This window comes from Pseudopodoces humilis, chromosome 3 (assembly GCF_049639895.1).
Source record: "Pseudopodoces humilis isolate 2021_Gansu_Grassland_sample_001 chromosome 3, ASM4963989v1, whole genome shotgun sequence".
Taxonomy (NCBI): Eukaryota; Metazoa; Chordata; class Aves; order Passeriformes; family Paridae; genus Pseudopodoces; species Pseudopodoces humilis.
The window spans coordinates 61,137,214-61,149,995 of record NC_142202.1 but is presented as its reverse complement, the minus strand read 5'-3'; the positions used below and the strand labels follow the sequence as shown (position 1 = coordinate 61,149,995).

The 12,782-nt window shown below is 37.4% G+C and overlaps 1 protein-coding gene across 2 annotated transcripts in view; it reads right to left on the bottom strand.

Moving 5' to 3' along the window:
- PTPRK (protein tyrosine phosphatase receptor type K) overlaps positions 1 to 12,782 on the bottom strand; it is a 382,407-nt gene that overhangs the window by 75,029 nt on the left and 294,596 nt on the right. For both annotated transcript variants that reach the window (XM_088052431.1, XM_088052432.1), the window contains exons 9-11: positions 8,016 to 8,125; positions 6,614 to 6,815; positions 3,613 to 3,718 (exon numbers count right to left, since the gene is read on the bottom strand). In XM_088052431.1, the coding sequence (XP_087908557.1) occupies positions 3,613 to 3,718; positions 6,614 to 6,815; positions 8,016 to 8,125 (418 nt within the window). The remainder of the gene's footprint in view (positions 1 to 3,612; positions 3,719 to 6,613; positions 6,816 to 8,015; positions 8,126 to 12,782) is intronic.

The window sequence follows — 12,782 nt, the reverse complement described above, 5'->3', positions numbered from 1 at the left end:
TTTATAGATACAGCAGCTGAAAAGCTCCTGAGCTGAAAGTTTCCATGATTATTTCTTGTGACAAAACTTTCTTTTTTTTTTTTATTAACTTAAGAAAACCTGTACAGTACCTCACTACTGACCAAGACAATTGCAAACAGGTGAGGAGGCCTCTTGCATCCTTTTAATCCCTCCCTAAAAATTCAGGCTTCCAAAGAGATATAGCAGTGGTGAATGTTGTTCATACTTTAGCCCTATTCTGAGTAGACTTTAAATACCTGCTAGACATTTCTTTCTACGTGTCTAGTGCAGATACATCTTCTTCTCCTTTGACAAGCATCAGACTGACTGACGAGCCCAAGTTTCAGCCCAAGCTCATGGAATTCTAATTGACAGTGATTGTTTTAGTTGCTCCCTGTCATGGTCCCCTTAATTAATCTTGCTTCAAAATGAAAACAACCTAATTCTTCATAAGAAAAGCACTTTAACCATCGAATAAAATAAATGTAATCATTAAAACTTTACTCTGATTCTGATGTACACTCTTTGTAATCCTCATCTGCAGTAGGATTTGAAAACAAAAGATTGTTTTTCTGGTACTCAGTTAGGAACCTTCAGAAAAACTACAGCAACAAATCACATCTTCAAATGAATCACCGAAGCACCATTGATTCTACTGACTGGAATCTCATCCACAAGATTGATGGTGGAACAATACGCACTTCAAAGTGAGCCTGAGACATCCAGCTTTGTCTCCCTTTGCATTTCTAGTTTGTAATTTTGTTTTAAAACTCCAGGAGGCCATAAAGAATGCTAGGGATTGCACAATAAAACCTGACAGTGAAGGTATTATTGGAGTCACGTTTAAACTGTGATGACTAGGGCAGCCAGGCAGTGTCTTAAAGAAATACCACACATAGATTGTACTTAAGATAAGGAATGTCTGTCTGCTGAGGGGCTGTGCTGATGGGGAGGCTATGATGGAAATCTGATCATAGCATAAGTCCATTTGTAAAAGGAAAAGAGTATCCAACTAAGCTTTTTTAATTTTCCTATTTTTTTTTCCTTTTCCTATTTTTTTTTTTACATGAACCTACTGATATTAAATTAAATGACCCTCTACAGCTCCAGAGATTACAGGGCTGGGTAGAAACAAAACTTTTCAAAAAGCCAGCTGTATTCTTCAGGGTCAGGCTAAAGAACAGCATCTGAGACTCTGCTACTCCATCACAGCTGCAGACACCATGATCCATTTTTTTTTTCCCACCTACCTAGTAACACTCATTATGGCAGTAAGCCAGCTTCTAGGGGAAACAAAACTGCAGTGTGGATGGAGTGAAGCTTCACTAAAATATATCATTAGGTTTAGCAAAATGCATTGAATCAATTCAGAATTTCAGTGTGCTACATTTATCCCCCTATTAGGAAGCTGCTGAAAAGTACCTGACTGCAATATGCATAACTTCAGGAAAAGCAGTAACACCATGCCTTCTGCATTCCCCTGGAGAATGCTTCTCATTCCAAGTGAGGAATAAAACACCTGGCTGATTTTAAGAAAAAAGCCCAAATCTCCAGTTATGGTAAAGGACTTATTTCCTTGGCCACTTGATGTTAGGTTTTAGAAATTAACTCAAATGGAGAGGGAAGATGACAGAAAGGAAGAAAGAAGTATGCTTTTTTGAGAACACAGTCAAACAACAATTACTAATACTCTATGAAAATATCACTATCAAACTGTCTATTAACATTTAAAGCGTAGATTCTGCCATCTTCACAGTGACAAGCTCATGCCATTGAACTGAGGATGCTATGAGAAAAACTGACAGAATAAATGTGAGTTTGCTGCAGGTTTACTCTGCAGCAAGTTCAGAGCAGAGAAACCACAACTTCTTGAGCTAGGTTGAGTAATTCTCTAGCCACATCCCATCATGCTAGCAGTTCACAAAAGAACCACCCCTCCAGGAGAGGAACCCAGGATCCAAAATTGACCCCCTGAAGATGTGTGGTGGGATTGAAGGTGGAAGCCTGCTGCTGTCAGCACAGGACTGCCCTGGACCAGCTGCTGTAAAGAAGATGTGCACCACTGCCATCAGTAGATCCCAGTGGTGTCCATCAGGCTTGCCCTGGGCAAGAATTTGCCTCAGCTCCCTCAGGTGGCCAAACACAAGACTGAAAAGATGTAGCATGGATTACATGAGAGACAGATATCACATTTCCCAAACAAGGACGGCTTTCATTAGGGCCAGCAGCAGGACTCTTGGAAGTCTTTAAAATCACCTTTAAAAGCATATAGTGATGTAAGTTTAAGCACCTACAGATTTGGGAGCATTTTCAGACCACAAGTCTGGTTTCCATGGTATTAATTAAAAAAAATCCTTATTTTAAGAATCCAAGTCCCGTACTGAAAGCCATCCTGTTTCCCAAAAATCCTAGGTTTGCCCCAGGGCAATTTCTCAGAAACGAATGATATGTGGGATTACAATTTTAAATATAACACATCAAAATCTCCAGTAAAGGGGATGAATCTGGATTATCTTCTATGACAGAATATAAATAAATAACTTGATAATATCAATCATAAGAGTGATTATATGATAAGCACATAAAAATGCACATAGGTATGTGACTCATCCCCTACAACATTCAGGTAAAACATACATTCCTCTTAATGTTAATAGACTTAAGAAACAGTTAATTTTCCATTGCTTTTAGGGCTTGGGCATGTGACTTGACATCAACTGAGCCGTGATAGTGGACTTAATGTAACACAGAATGAAATGCATTAGCCTGTGTTTCTCTAAAATGTCACAAGGGTAATAGCATGAAAACCTTCAGATGCTCAGCAGCTAATTAACCCCCAATTAGTCAACCCTGCCCCTGAATATTGCTGATGCAGCCACATCAGTAAAACACAAATGGAATCAAATAATATCATAAAATTTTTACACTAGCAAGTAGAAGTAAAGAGCAGAATGTGGACTAATCTTTGCAAACAAAATTAAATTATCTCTCAACAGAGAGCAGAAAGGGAAAGACCCCTCAAAGTTAACATAAATGAAACATTTTAATATGATTAGAGGATGCGCCAAATAAAATTTAATAGCTTGCTACATGATTCCTAGTAAGAAGCACTCTCAGAAGAGAAAGGTCAAATAGTTTGTATTCACCACTATTATTCTCCCATTTCCCCACAGCTTACAATTTTCCAATCATACTGAAGCTGACTTTGAAGCACTGGAGAGGAAGTGTTATTTTCAAATCTACTTTCTGACAAACACCTTTCATCCTCATATTTCAGAGGCACTGTGAGAAAGTAAAATGAAATTATAATGGCTAGAAGGTGGTTCGGGGGACCCTATATCAAACAGGTCAGGTAGCTGAATGATTCAAGTCATGACTATCTTCTAAGAAAAACCCTGCCAAAGCCAGAGTTTTTCTAATTACACATCTATTGGCAAGCTAGGTGTGGGTAAGAAAAAAAATAGTGACGTTAAATGAATATCACTCACAAGTGAACAGCTCTATGTACAGTGACACAACAAACATTAAACTAAAAAAAATAACTCTTCTTGATTTTTCTTTTTAATATATATATGTGTGTGTATATATATATATATATATATAGTTTTTTACCTGATAGGTGCACCTTTGGCCTGTGCAGGTCTCAAGAGTACAGTTATTGTAGTAGCAGTTTCATTGAGAGATGCATCAACTCCTTCATAGTCCGGTAACGTGGGAGCTGATTAATGTTGAGCAGGAAGGAAAAGAACAAGAGACAAATCAGTGCAAACATTTTGAATTTTTATGAGGTTGTGGCTGTTTGGAATATAGAACAAAGCCACAATCTTTATTAGCCATGTGAGTATTTTTAAACAGTTTTTTCAGTCAGGCACAATCTTTTACTATGGCATGAAATGGGATTTAATGAACAATAGATAACTGTCTCTAACCACTTCCCATCAAATCATGTCACCTCTCAACCTGAAACAATTTTATTCAAGAGGGACAGAAATAGAGGGAGGAGGTGATTGACAAGGAACCCTAAACTACAAACAATGAAAATATTTCAGCCTCAGTTTTTCTACCCTGCAAATAACAACAGACACCATGTTGGAGACCCAGCTTCTACCATCCTCCTCCAACAATTTAAGAATCTTTCACATTTCCTCTTGAACATCATGGGAAACAATGCTAATACCAACCAGTGTGCAGGAAAATTGGACTTATACATGCATCTGTGGACTAGAATTGGATTAGGGAATCTATTCCCATGCCCATTCCTATCAGTGGATGGCCAAGCTGCTCATTAATCAGCTTCAAAACCACTATGAAAGAACAAAATCAAAAGTCAAAACCGGGAGTGGTTCAGGAACTAATTCACTAATGGACTGTCAGACTGTCACACCTTCATGGCAGCAATATTTGTTGTGGGTGGGATGGCTAGTGCTGGCAATTACTTCAACCATCCAGCTTTAATCTGCTGCCTGTTACAGTCCTCACTGGTAATACTGTTGCTGACTTCAGCCCTAGTGCAAGGAAAGAAACAGGATTTTCTGTGAATCAGAAAATAATAGATTTCTAATAATTACTCATTTTTCATAAATTTGAAAACTATCCGAATTTTTGTGTTTTGGTTGTTTTGGTTTTTTTTAAATACGTGGCTGTATCATAATAAAATCATTAATGAAGCCTGTATATTTCAAAATGAACTTTCACAAAAAGATATTTCCTAGGAGGACATCAATCATTTAAGTCATAATAATTTTACAATACTATATCTGAAAGCTCGGAAAGATTATAAGCCTTGCTTCATTAGTCCTAGATCCTAGATGAACGCAAAACCTGCTCTTATTTCAGGAAAGAATATTTTATAGAATTTATGTTCATTTAATGTTAATTTTAAAATTACTGCTTACACCATGTTCACTAGAATCACAGTAACCATTTGTAAGCTTAGTTAAAAGGAATAATTTCACACCTCATTAAACCAAAGTTAGCATTTTCTGAAACATGCTTTACTCCGTATAAAGTACCAGTCATGCAGAGTAGAACTAGACAACAGTTCAGTGCAAAGCAAGATAGAAAGAAGGATGGGCTGAAGTTCAGATACAAGAGGTGTCACAGCCTGCCTTTGAGCTTTCCTAGCAGTAACCATGTCTTGGCAACTAACAAGACACATACTGTCTCGAAAGTTGTGCTATACCAGATTCTAGACAGAATTCCCAAAATTTCTGAGTGTAAAGGAGAACATATCTGAAGAAACCTGAATTCATTGTCATCCTACATAATCCAAACACCTTGAGGCACTTTTTCTCAAAATACTGAAATATCAGACATGCTAGCAAGATATACGCCTCTTTCCCTTCTACAAAGATGTTAGAAAACAAGCATGCAAGTACTACACCACCATCATATTTGAAAGTTTATGAACTAGAAATTGTTATGAAGAAACACAAGGACCCTTAAAACAACCTAAGTAAAACATCAGACTTCAAAATAATCTAATACCTAAATAAACAGAAGAGAACACATAATTCGGTTTTTTTTCTTTTTTTTTTGGCGCATTGGTTGGGTTGCTTTGAAGGGGCAGGAATATGAGGAGTGCTAGTGTGTATGTGCTGGGGTGGAATTCCACAAACAGTTAGCCATGATAAATACAGCATTTCATTTGCTACATAATTCAAGGAGCTCTGCCTTGAATTTTCTCACATTTTGATTTATATGTGTGTTTTCATGTACTGTGAGGAGACTATGTGAACAGTTTCCCACAAAAAATCATAGGTGCATTCCGTTACATTATTAACTTCTCTTTACAGGACAATATCAGTTTCATTATGACAGATAATGAGGAAAATAGCCTGCTTTTCTCTGTTTAAATTTTTAAATGACTGCCTTCTTTGATCTCTGCCAAGCTCTGAAGTCACCATGTCACAAAATCAAGTTTCTCTGAATACAGCATTATCTTCCACTATCAACTGCATAAGTCACTATCTTATTTTTTGAGAATAACATTGAAATTTAAGAAAATAAAAATAACGTCAAATGAATTTGACATTACTGTCCTCTAGAGTTTGCAGTGCATTAAGACAAATAATGTCGAAGTTGGTGCACTGCAATAAATTAATAAAGGCACAAGGAAGCAGACATATATGAATCTGGCAAAAGGAATTCACACAATGTCCCAGCTGTCCTGACCCTGTTACAGCTGTGTGCTGCTAAGTGGTGTCACCTTCACTAAGTCAGTAATTTTCTGCACCTGACTTTACTAACCTGCAAAATTTATGCAGTTCTTAGTGACCTATGAAGTGCTGAAAGGCCTGATTAGTTAAGGTTTACACAGCACTTCAAAATCTTTGGATGAAGGTACTATATTACACAGAAAAAAAAAGTTCACAACTACAGCTGAGCAATTTTCACCTCATGCAAGGATTTATCCCTGAATGTATGCTACCCTGTGGTGAATACACCCAGAAACATTTTTAGTAACATAATTTCTTAACATGGTAGGATTTTTTGTGGGGATTTTCTTAAGCACTTCACAATTTCTCAAGTCATACAAAAATATTCAAAAGACGTTTCCTCACCCCCCCCCCCCCTTCCCTGTTTTTTCCTTTGTGCTGTTGTTTGTTTTTACCTGAGATGTTGGTTGTTACATTGATTGTAGTTGCTGGTCCAAACCCTTTGACGGTGCTTGCACGAATGAAGAACTGGTAGGTAGTCCCAGGGTGCAGGTGAGAGAAGACGTGGTGTGTGCTGTTCCACAGCTTGGACACTGTTTGTGGAGGTCCTGCCACTGGAACCGCAGGATCAAATGACTGTATACTGCTATAGCTGACCTGGGGAAACAATTATTTTTGCAACATCTCTTTAAGGTTTTGGCACAAAGGATTTAGGTTAGCTTGGCTCGAAAGGAAACAAAAGACACATGCTCATTTAGCTACTCATTTATCTTGGGGATATCACAGAATCATTTAGGTTGGAAAAGATCCTTAAGATCATTGATTCCAGCCATTAACCCAACAATGCTAGGTCCAGCACTAAACCTATGAGGATTTCATGTGTACTGTTGAAGACTCTGCCTTACTTGAAAGGCTATGCAGGCACCCCTCATCATTACTGTTGGATGACAGACTCTCCTGCTGTTTAAAATCACCCTTTGAGCCTCACAATTTGCTTTCTTTGTAGCTGCTTTCTCAGAGCTAATGTCACTACTCCTGTTAATTCATTGCCTCTTGCTTCTGTTTCTAATTAAAAACTAAGGAAGCATTTATCTGCATTAATCCCATTCATCAACTGCTTTTACATAGTTCATGTATGGAAAATTTCACTGTTATATTCTGCTGAGGGGAAGTGAGTGAATGGCTGAGTGTGGTTGAGCTGCCCATCGTATTTGACCCACACTATTTAGTGATTTTTTGTTATATTATGAAATTTATGCATTAAATAAATAAATAAATAGATTGTAAAGGGGTTTGTTGGGTTTGTTGGTTTGCATTCCTATCATTCTCTAATACACAAAGTTATATCTTCTATTTCTTTAAAAGAGGATTACTGGAAAGCATGGTGTTTGTTGCTCAAACCAGCTTGTGTTACCTGTTAACCTCCTGTGGAGGTTCCCAGAAGGCTCATAAATTAAATACATATTAAACAGAATTTATATGGAGGTTTTCTTAAAGGGTGATATAAAAAAATCTAACGGACCTAAAAAAAATTGCTCCAAATTTAATAACCATCTTACTTTTCATGTAACCTTCTCTTCAAATGAAGAAAATTTTGCAGATCATAGTTGTCATGGCTTTGGAATGGTGTATAGTAACAATAAAATATTTTTAAAGCCCTTGACAGGGATGGACAGTCATATGCACAATAATTACAAATTTTGAGTATCTAAGCACTGCAGAAAACCATGTATTCAGTAAATAAAAGGAGCATATTATTGACTAGCTGCATACAGAGCATAAACACCCACTGTCATCCACCTCTCTTGATGCACCTCCTTAACCCCATCCTATGCTTGTTAGGTGTTTAATGATTACCTCATACTGAGTAATGATGCCATTTGGATCCACAGGTTCCTTCCAGTTGAGGAAGATCTTATCTTCAAAAGGAGTTCCTTTCACTGATTTGGCAGGTATAGGGCCTGGCACTACAAACAAAACACAAGTTTTAAAAATAGGAAGTTCAAGAGACAGAAAAACAAAAGAGATGACAGAACATCCTATTAAAACCAAAAGTGAGCAAGGGTCTATTTTTATTAATATTCATTTGCACGCAAAAGGCAATGGTAGAGTGTGTGAAAAAGCACTTCAAAGTGTATTTTGTCATTTGCAGTGCAGAGAGAGCATGAAGTTGAAGCATTAACGTTATCCCCACATACGGTTTTCAAAACTCTATACAAAGTCAAATTGTCTCGTAGTATAGCCAGGGGAAACAGTTCAAGCTAGATTACAACTTCAGGGAACATCACTGAACTCTGTAATAAGCGTATCTTAGGACAAGGACTACATGGTTCTAAAATTCTTTTAAAAGGAAAAAATCAAAGGCAAGGGAGAACTGTTATACAGCTTCCTCCAAAGGAGAGAAATTCTTACAAAATAGTCCTCAATCACATTTTCTAGCAATTTGTTGTTTTAAAAGACACCTTCATTTAAAAGAGAGGGCTGAACATAGGGAAATACACCAGCTCAGCTGCCATTTCTTTCAGCCTTTGACCTCCTCTTGTGCAGAAGGATCAAGACTGCTCACTTCAAATCTTTCAAATAAGAGATGTTTTCAAAGCTTTGAACTGAACAGGACTAAGGTGTTTCTTAACAGGACTTTCTTATTTTAAATGGAACCAATATCCCTGGTGTAACAAGAACCCTGAAATGTCACCTCAGGCCTCTTTGCCCAAGCAAAGAGCACCTCGTAATCCCATCAACACAGGGCAAAAGCACTTTGTTATCTCCCATTACAGTTTACAAGATATTTTTGCCTACACATACAATTCCTTTTTATCAGAGCAGCTCACCTGGGTTTGAATGCACACATGCTGAAAGAAGGTGATCATAAGTGACCACCTGGAGCAACTCTGAACCCAGTGAAACACCCCCCCCCTCAGAGAGACAAGGTTGTTCAAATTTGCAGTCTTCCGATCTAAAATGTTAATATATTGACATATATTTCTGTCTTCTTATTTATAGCCTATTTTCTTCAATGCAACTTTCAGTGAGCCTTATGCATGACACTCCTTGGATTTCATTACCAAAGCAGACTGAAGTTTTACAAAGAGCAAAAATAAATTAAAATCCAATGGATCAAAGAAAGTGTCAGGTGCTGTGCTAGCAGCAGGAAAGAGTGAGTGGTCTTTCCCGTCAGTGAAATTTATTTTGGTCTACATGCAAACTATAAATGATGATCTGACCCTTGGTGCAAACAACATAACTTGGCACATTAACAGGAAATTCAGGCAGTCAAAAAAGCCCAGAAGTAAACAGGTGAGAGCTTCACAGAACACGTTCATCTCACCATCGTAAGAAGGCTTAGGAGAAGTTAACTAAAATCACAGGCTGGTGTTTTTCTTCAGTGTCCCAGGACAGACCAGGCAGTGGATGAAGGCTGACATGCAGTGACAGCCCCTCTGTGCTGCTTTTGTCATTGAGAGACTTCCTGTAGGCAATGTTTCATTTTTCATGGGAAAGCCCTACAGTATTTCCTTATCTCTTAGAAGAGGTATGAATGTACCCTGCTGCACGTGACATTTTCCTTGGGAGATGCACGCACGATTTTTGTGTGTACATGTACATCTGTGTTTGGGAAAGAACACTGGTATGCACCAGGGCATGTTCACAGTGTATGAAATATGACATTAAACCACATCAAAGTGCGTGAGGTAAAAAAACCCAGACATGATTGCTCAAAAACATGCAAAATATTTTTTGTGCAGTGCTTTAGAAAATAAACGTTTCATATTCAGGTGAAACTGGGTGCAGGGCTCTACATTTGATGGTTGCATAAATCCTCCTACACCTTAGGTTTAAACACCAAGGTGAGAGAAGCCTCTAGGCTCATCTAATTTCATTAATTTTTTCTTCTCCTGCAATACAAAATTTGATGCTTAAGGCAGCAGTAGCAGTGTTAAAGTGACTGGAATTACATGATCCCGGTTAGTTTCATACTTCTCTTCCCCCCGGCATGGGAAGGGTACAAGAACAGAAGCTAGCACAGCAATGAGGAGCTTGCTTGGAATCCCAATTCAAAAAGAGCAGAAAGAAAAAGAAAGAAAAAGAGACCAAGCATCTAGAGAAAGAGAACAGTGATTCCCACAAACCTCATCCACCCCCACAAATTCATAAAAATGAATGTTGGGATTAACCTTAAATAATGTGAGAACTCAACTGGAATTAAAAAAAAGAAAGAAATAAAAGTTCAAGTGTCCAGAAAAAGGACTATAAATTAATATTAATTTGAAGGACACATTTTGATGGTCTAAAGTTATTTTTTCCTTTCTATTTTCTGGTTCAGCCACAGTAAAAATGTCTTTTAATTGCACTGCTTTACCAAAAGGGTAAAGGAGGTGAGGAAAGAGTAAAGCAGGAGTATGAGAATTTGCTTAAAGAAAAGAATATCTTCAGGTTCATCAAAATAATTCCTTAGCATACTCGTTTGTTCTTTTACATCTTTGTTATTAGGTCTGTATTTGTTACAAACAGAAATTTTAAAAAGACCAAAATTAGTAAAAAAAGTCCCTAAACAAGCAAAAAAACCACCAACAAAAGAACAACAGCAAGGTAACCTGTTGGTAACACTACCCTAAATACTCAAACTGCATTTCTCCATGTAGGCAACCATTGCTGTCTATTCCCTGCTACTCCCAGCGAGACTCCAAGAACTTCAGAAATACCTTAAACTTCACATTTCCAAAACAGATTACTAAAGTGTGAAAAAAACCCCAAAAAAGCAAAATTTTGTACATGCATAAGCAAAGGGTAAAATTTAATCTCTACTTCCTAGAAGTGAACAGTGTTCAGCCACTTCTCAGGAAGCAGGGCTTCAACTTTTACAGTGGTTGCTCCAGAAGGCAAAAACTGTAAAATGAAGAATGAAGAATTCCCTCTCATTTCTTCTCCCTCCCTTAGCTTTTACATCTGAGCTGACATCATATGGCGTGGAATAGACCTTTGGTTTATTTGGGTCAGCTGGCCTGGATCTTCCCAGGATCCTGTCCCCACCAGCCTCTTGCTGGAGGGGGAATGTTGAGAGACGGCAGTGATGCAGTGCCAGTCCTGCCCAGCAGCAGCCATAACACCAGGTGTTATCAGCAACTTTTTGGGTACCAATGCAAAGCACAGCACTGTGAGGCTGCTGAGGGAAAATGAGCTCCATATAAGCCAGACCCAATACATCTTTGGATGATATTTAGCAAGGACTTGGGTCAAAACTAGCCAGGTAAATGTCATCCTTGTGTTGATAATAGCTTTCAGAAAACTCCTCACAAATAGCAGGAAAGGCTTTCTTCAGGCTTGTGTGTTTCCAGAAGCTCCATCACTTGCTGCAGCACATTTTTGCTGATTTCTCAGCTCTCATTCTTTATCTACATGAGCTCTCACTCTTTCCCTTGGACTTACAGACAGTTTACATTTAAATCAAAACACACAGGACTATTACAAGTGTGTTAAGGTGAAGTATGTTACTTAACATAATTATCTGAATAATTCAAAAAGTATAAGTAGCTGCTAGAGGAGTAGAACTCAGACCTTCTGGCCTCTGTACCCACTCTTGAAACAGATTCTGGTCTGCTGACCTTGTGAAGTGTGACCCCATCATCTCTCAGTGACAATGACAGTAAACACACTTTCTTTCCCATGCATTACTCTATGCTAAACTTCCAACAGGTCAGGATTTACACTTATCTGAAGAAGTGAAATAATTTAGGTGGGTTTAACTATATCAGAAGAGATTCTGAACTTAAGCAAAAAACCCAAAAGAAACAAACAAAAAAACCCAGTAAAAAAGTATACAAACATAAAATGCACATATATATAAAAGATAAATTCAAAGGGAATCTCAACAAGGTTTTATAGTGCAAACAACACAAGCTCTTCTTTCATGATTTACATGCATCTCCAGAGCTCTTTTAATAAAACTATATATTTGTATAGTGAATAGCTGATAATCTTTTCTTCTATATGCATGTGGGATGATGGGCTTTATAAATACTATGCATAATGAAAGTACAAACCATCAATCTGATATCACACCAATTCATTTTTATACCAATATATTTGCATTAAATTATGTCACAGTCACAAATAAATTGTTATTCACAAATAGTGTCACTTAAATGTTGTTCTACACAGACTTAGCAGGAAATTTATATTACTGTACATTACTTCTGGAAAAACAATGTATTAACTGACACCAACCACTATAAAAATGAATTTATATTGCTTCAGTTTTTCTGCTACAAAATAATGAAAGTGCATGTAAACAGAGTATTTTTATTATTATTATACTCCATGAAAGTCATGCACAGCATTACTATGCTCTGTGATAAAAGTTATGTGCAGAAATATGTAGGGTTATATTGGGATTAATTCCTTTGTTGTAATCAAAAAGGGCAGCATATCAGCAGCAAACTTACAGCCTTTCTCTCAAAGTCCATCTTATTTTCAGGAGATGGTGACAGTTTATTTGTCCTACTGTTCAAATGTTACCAGAAACAAAAATGGTCCACCTTTCCGTTGGCTTTTTCTAAGGGATTTGCCATTTTTACTTTACATTTTACTACAGCTGGTAGACTAAGTTTTAAATAGAAGCAAATT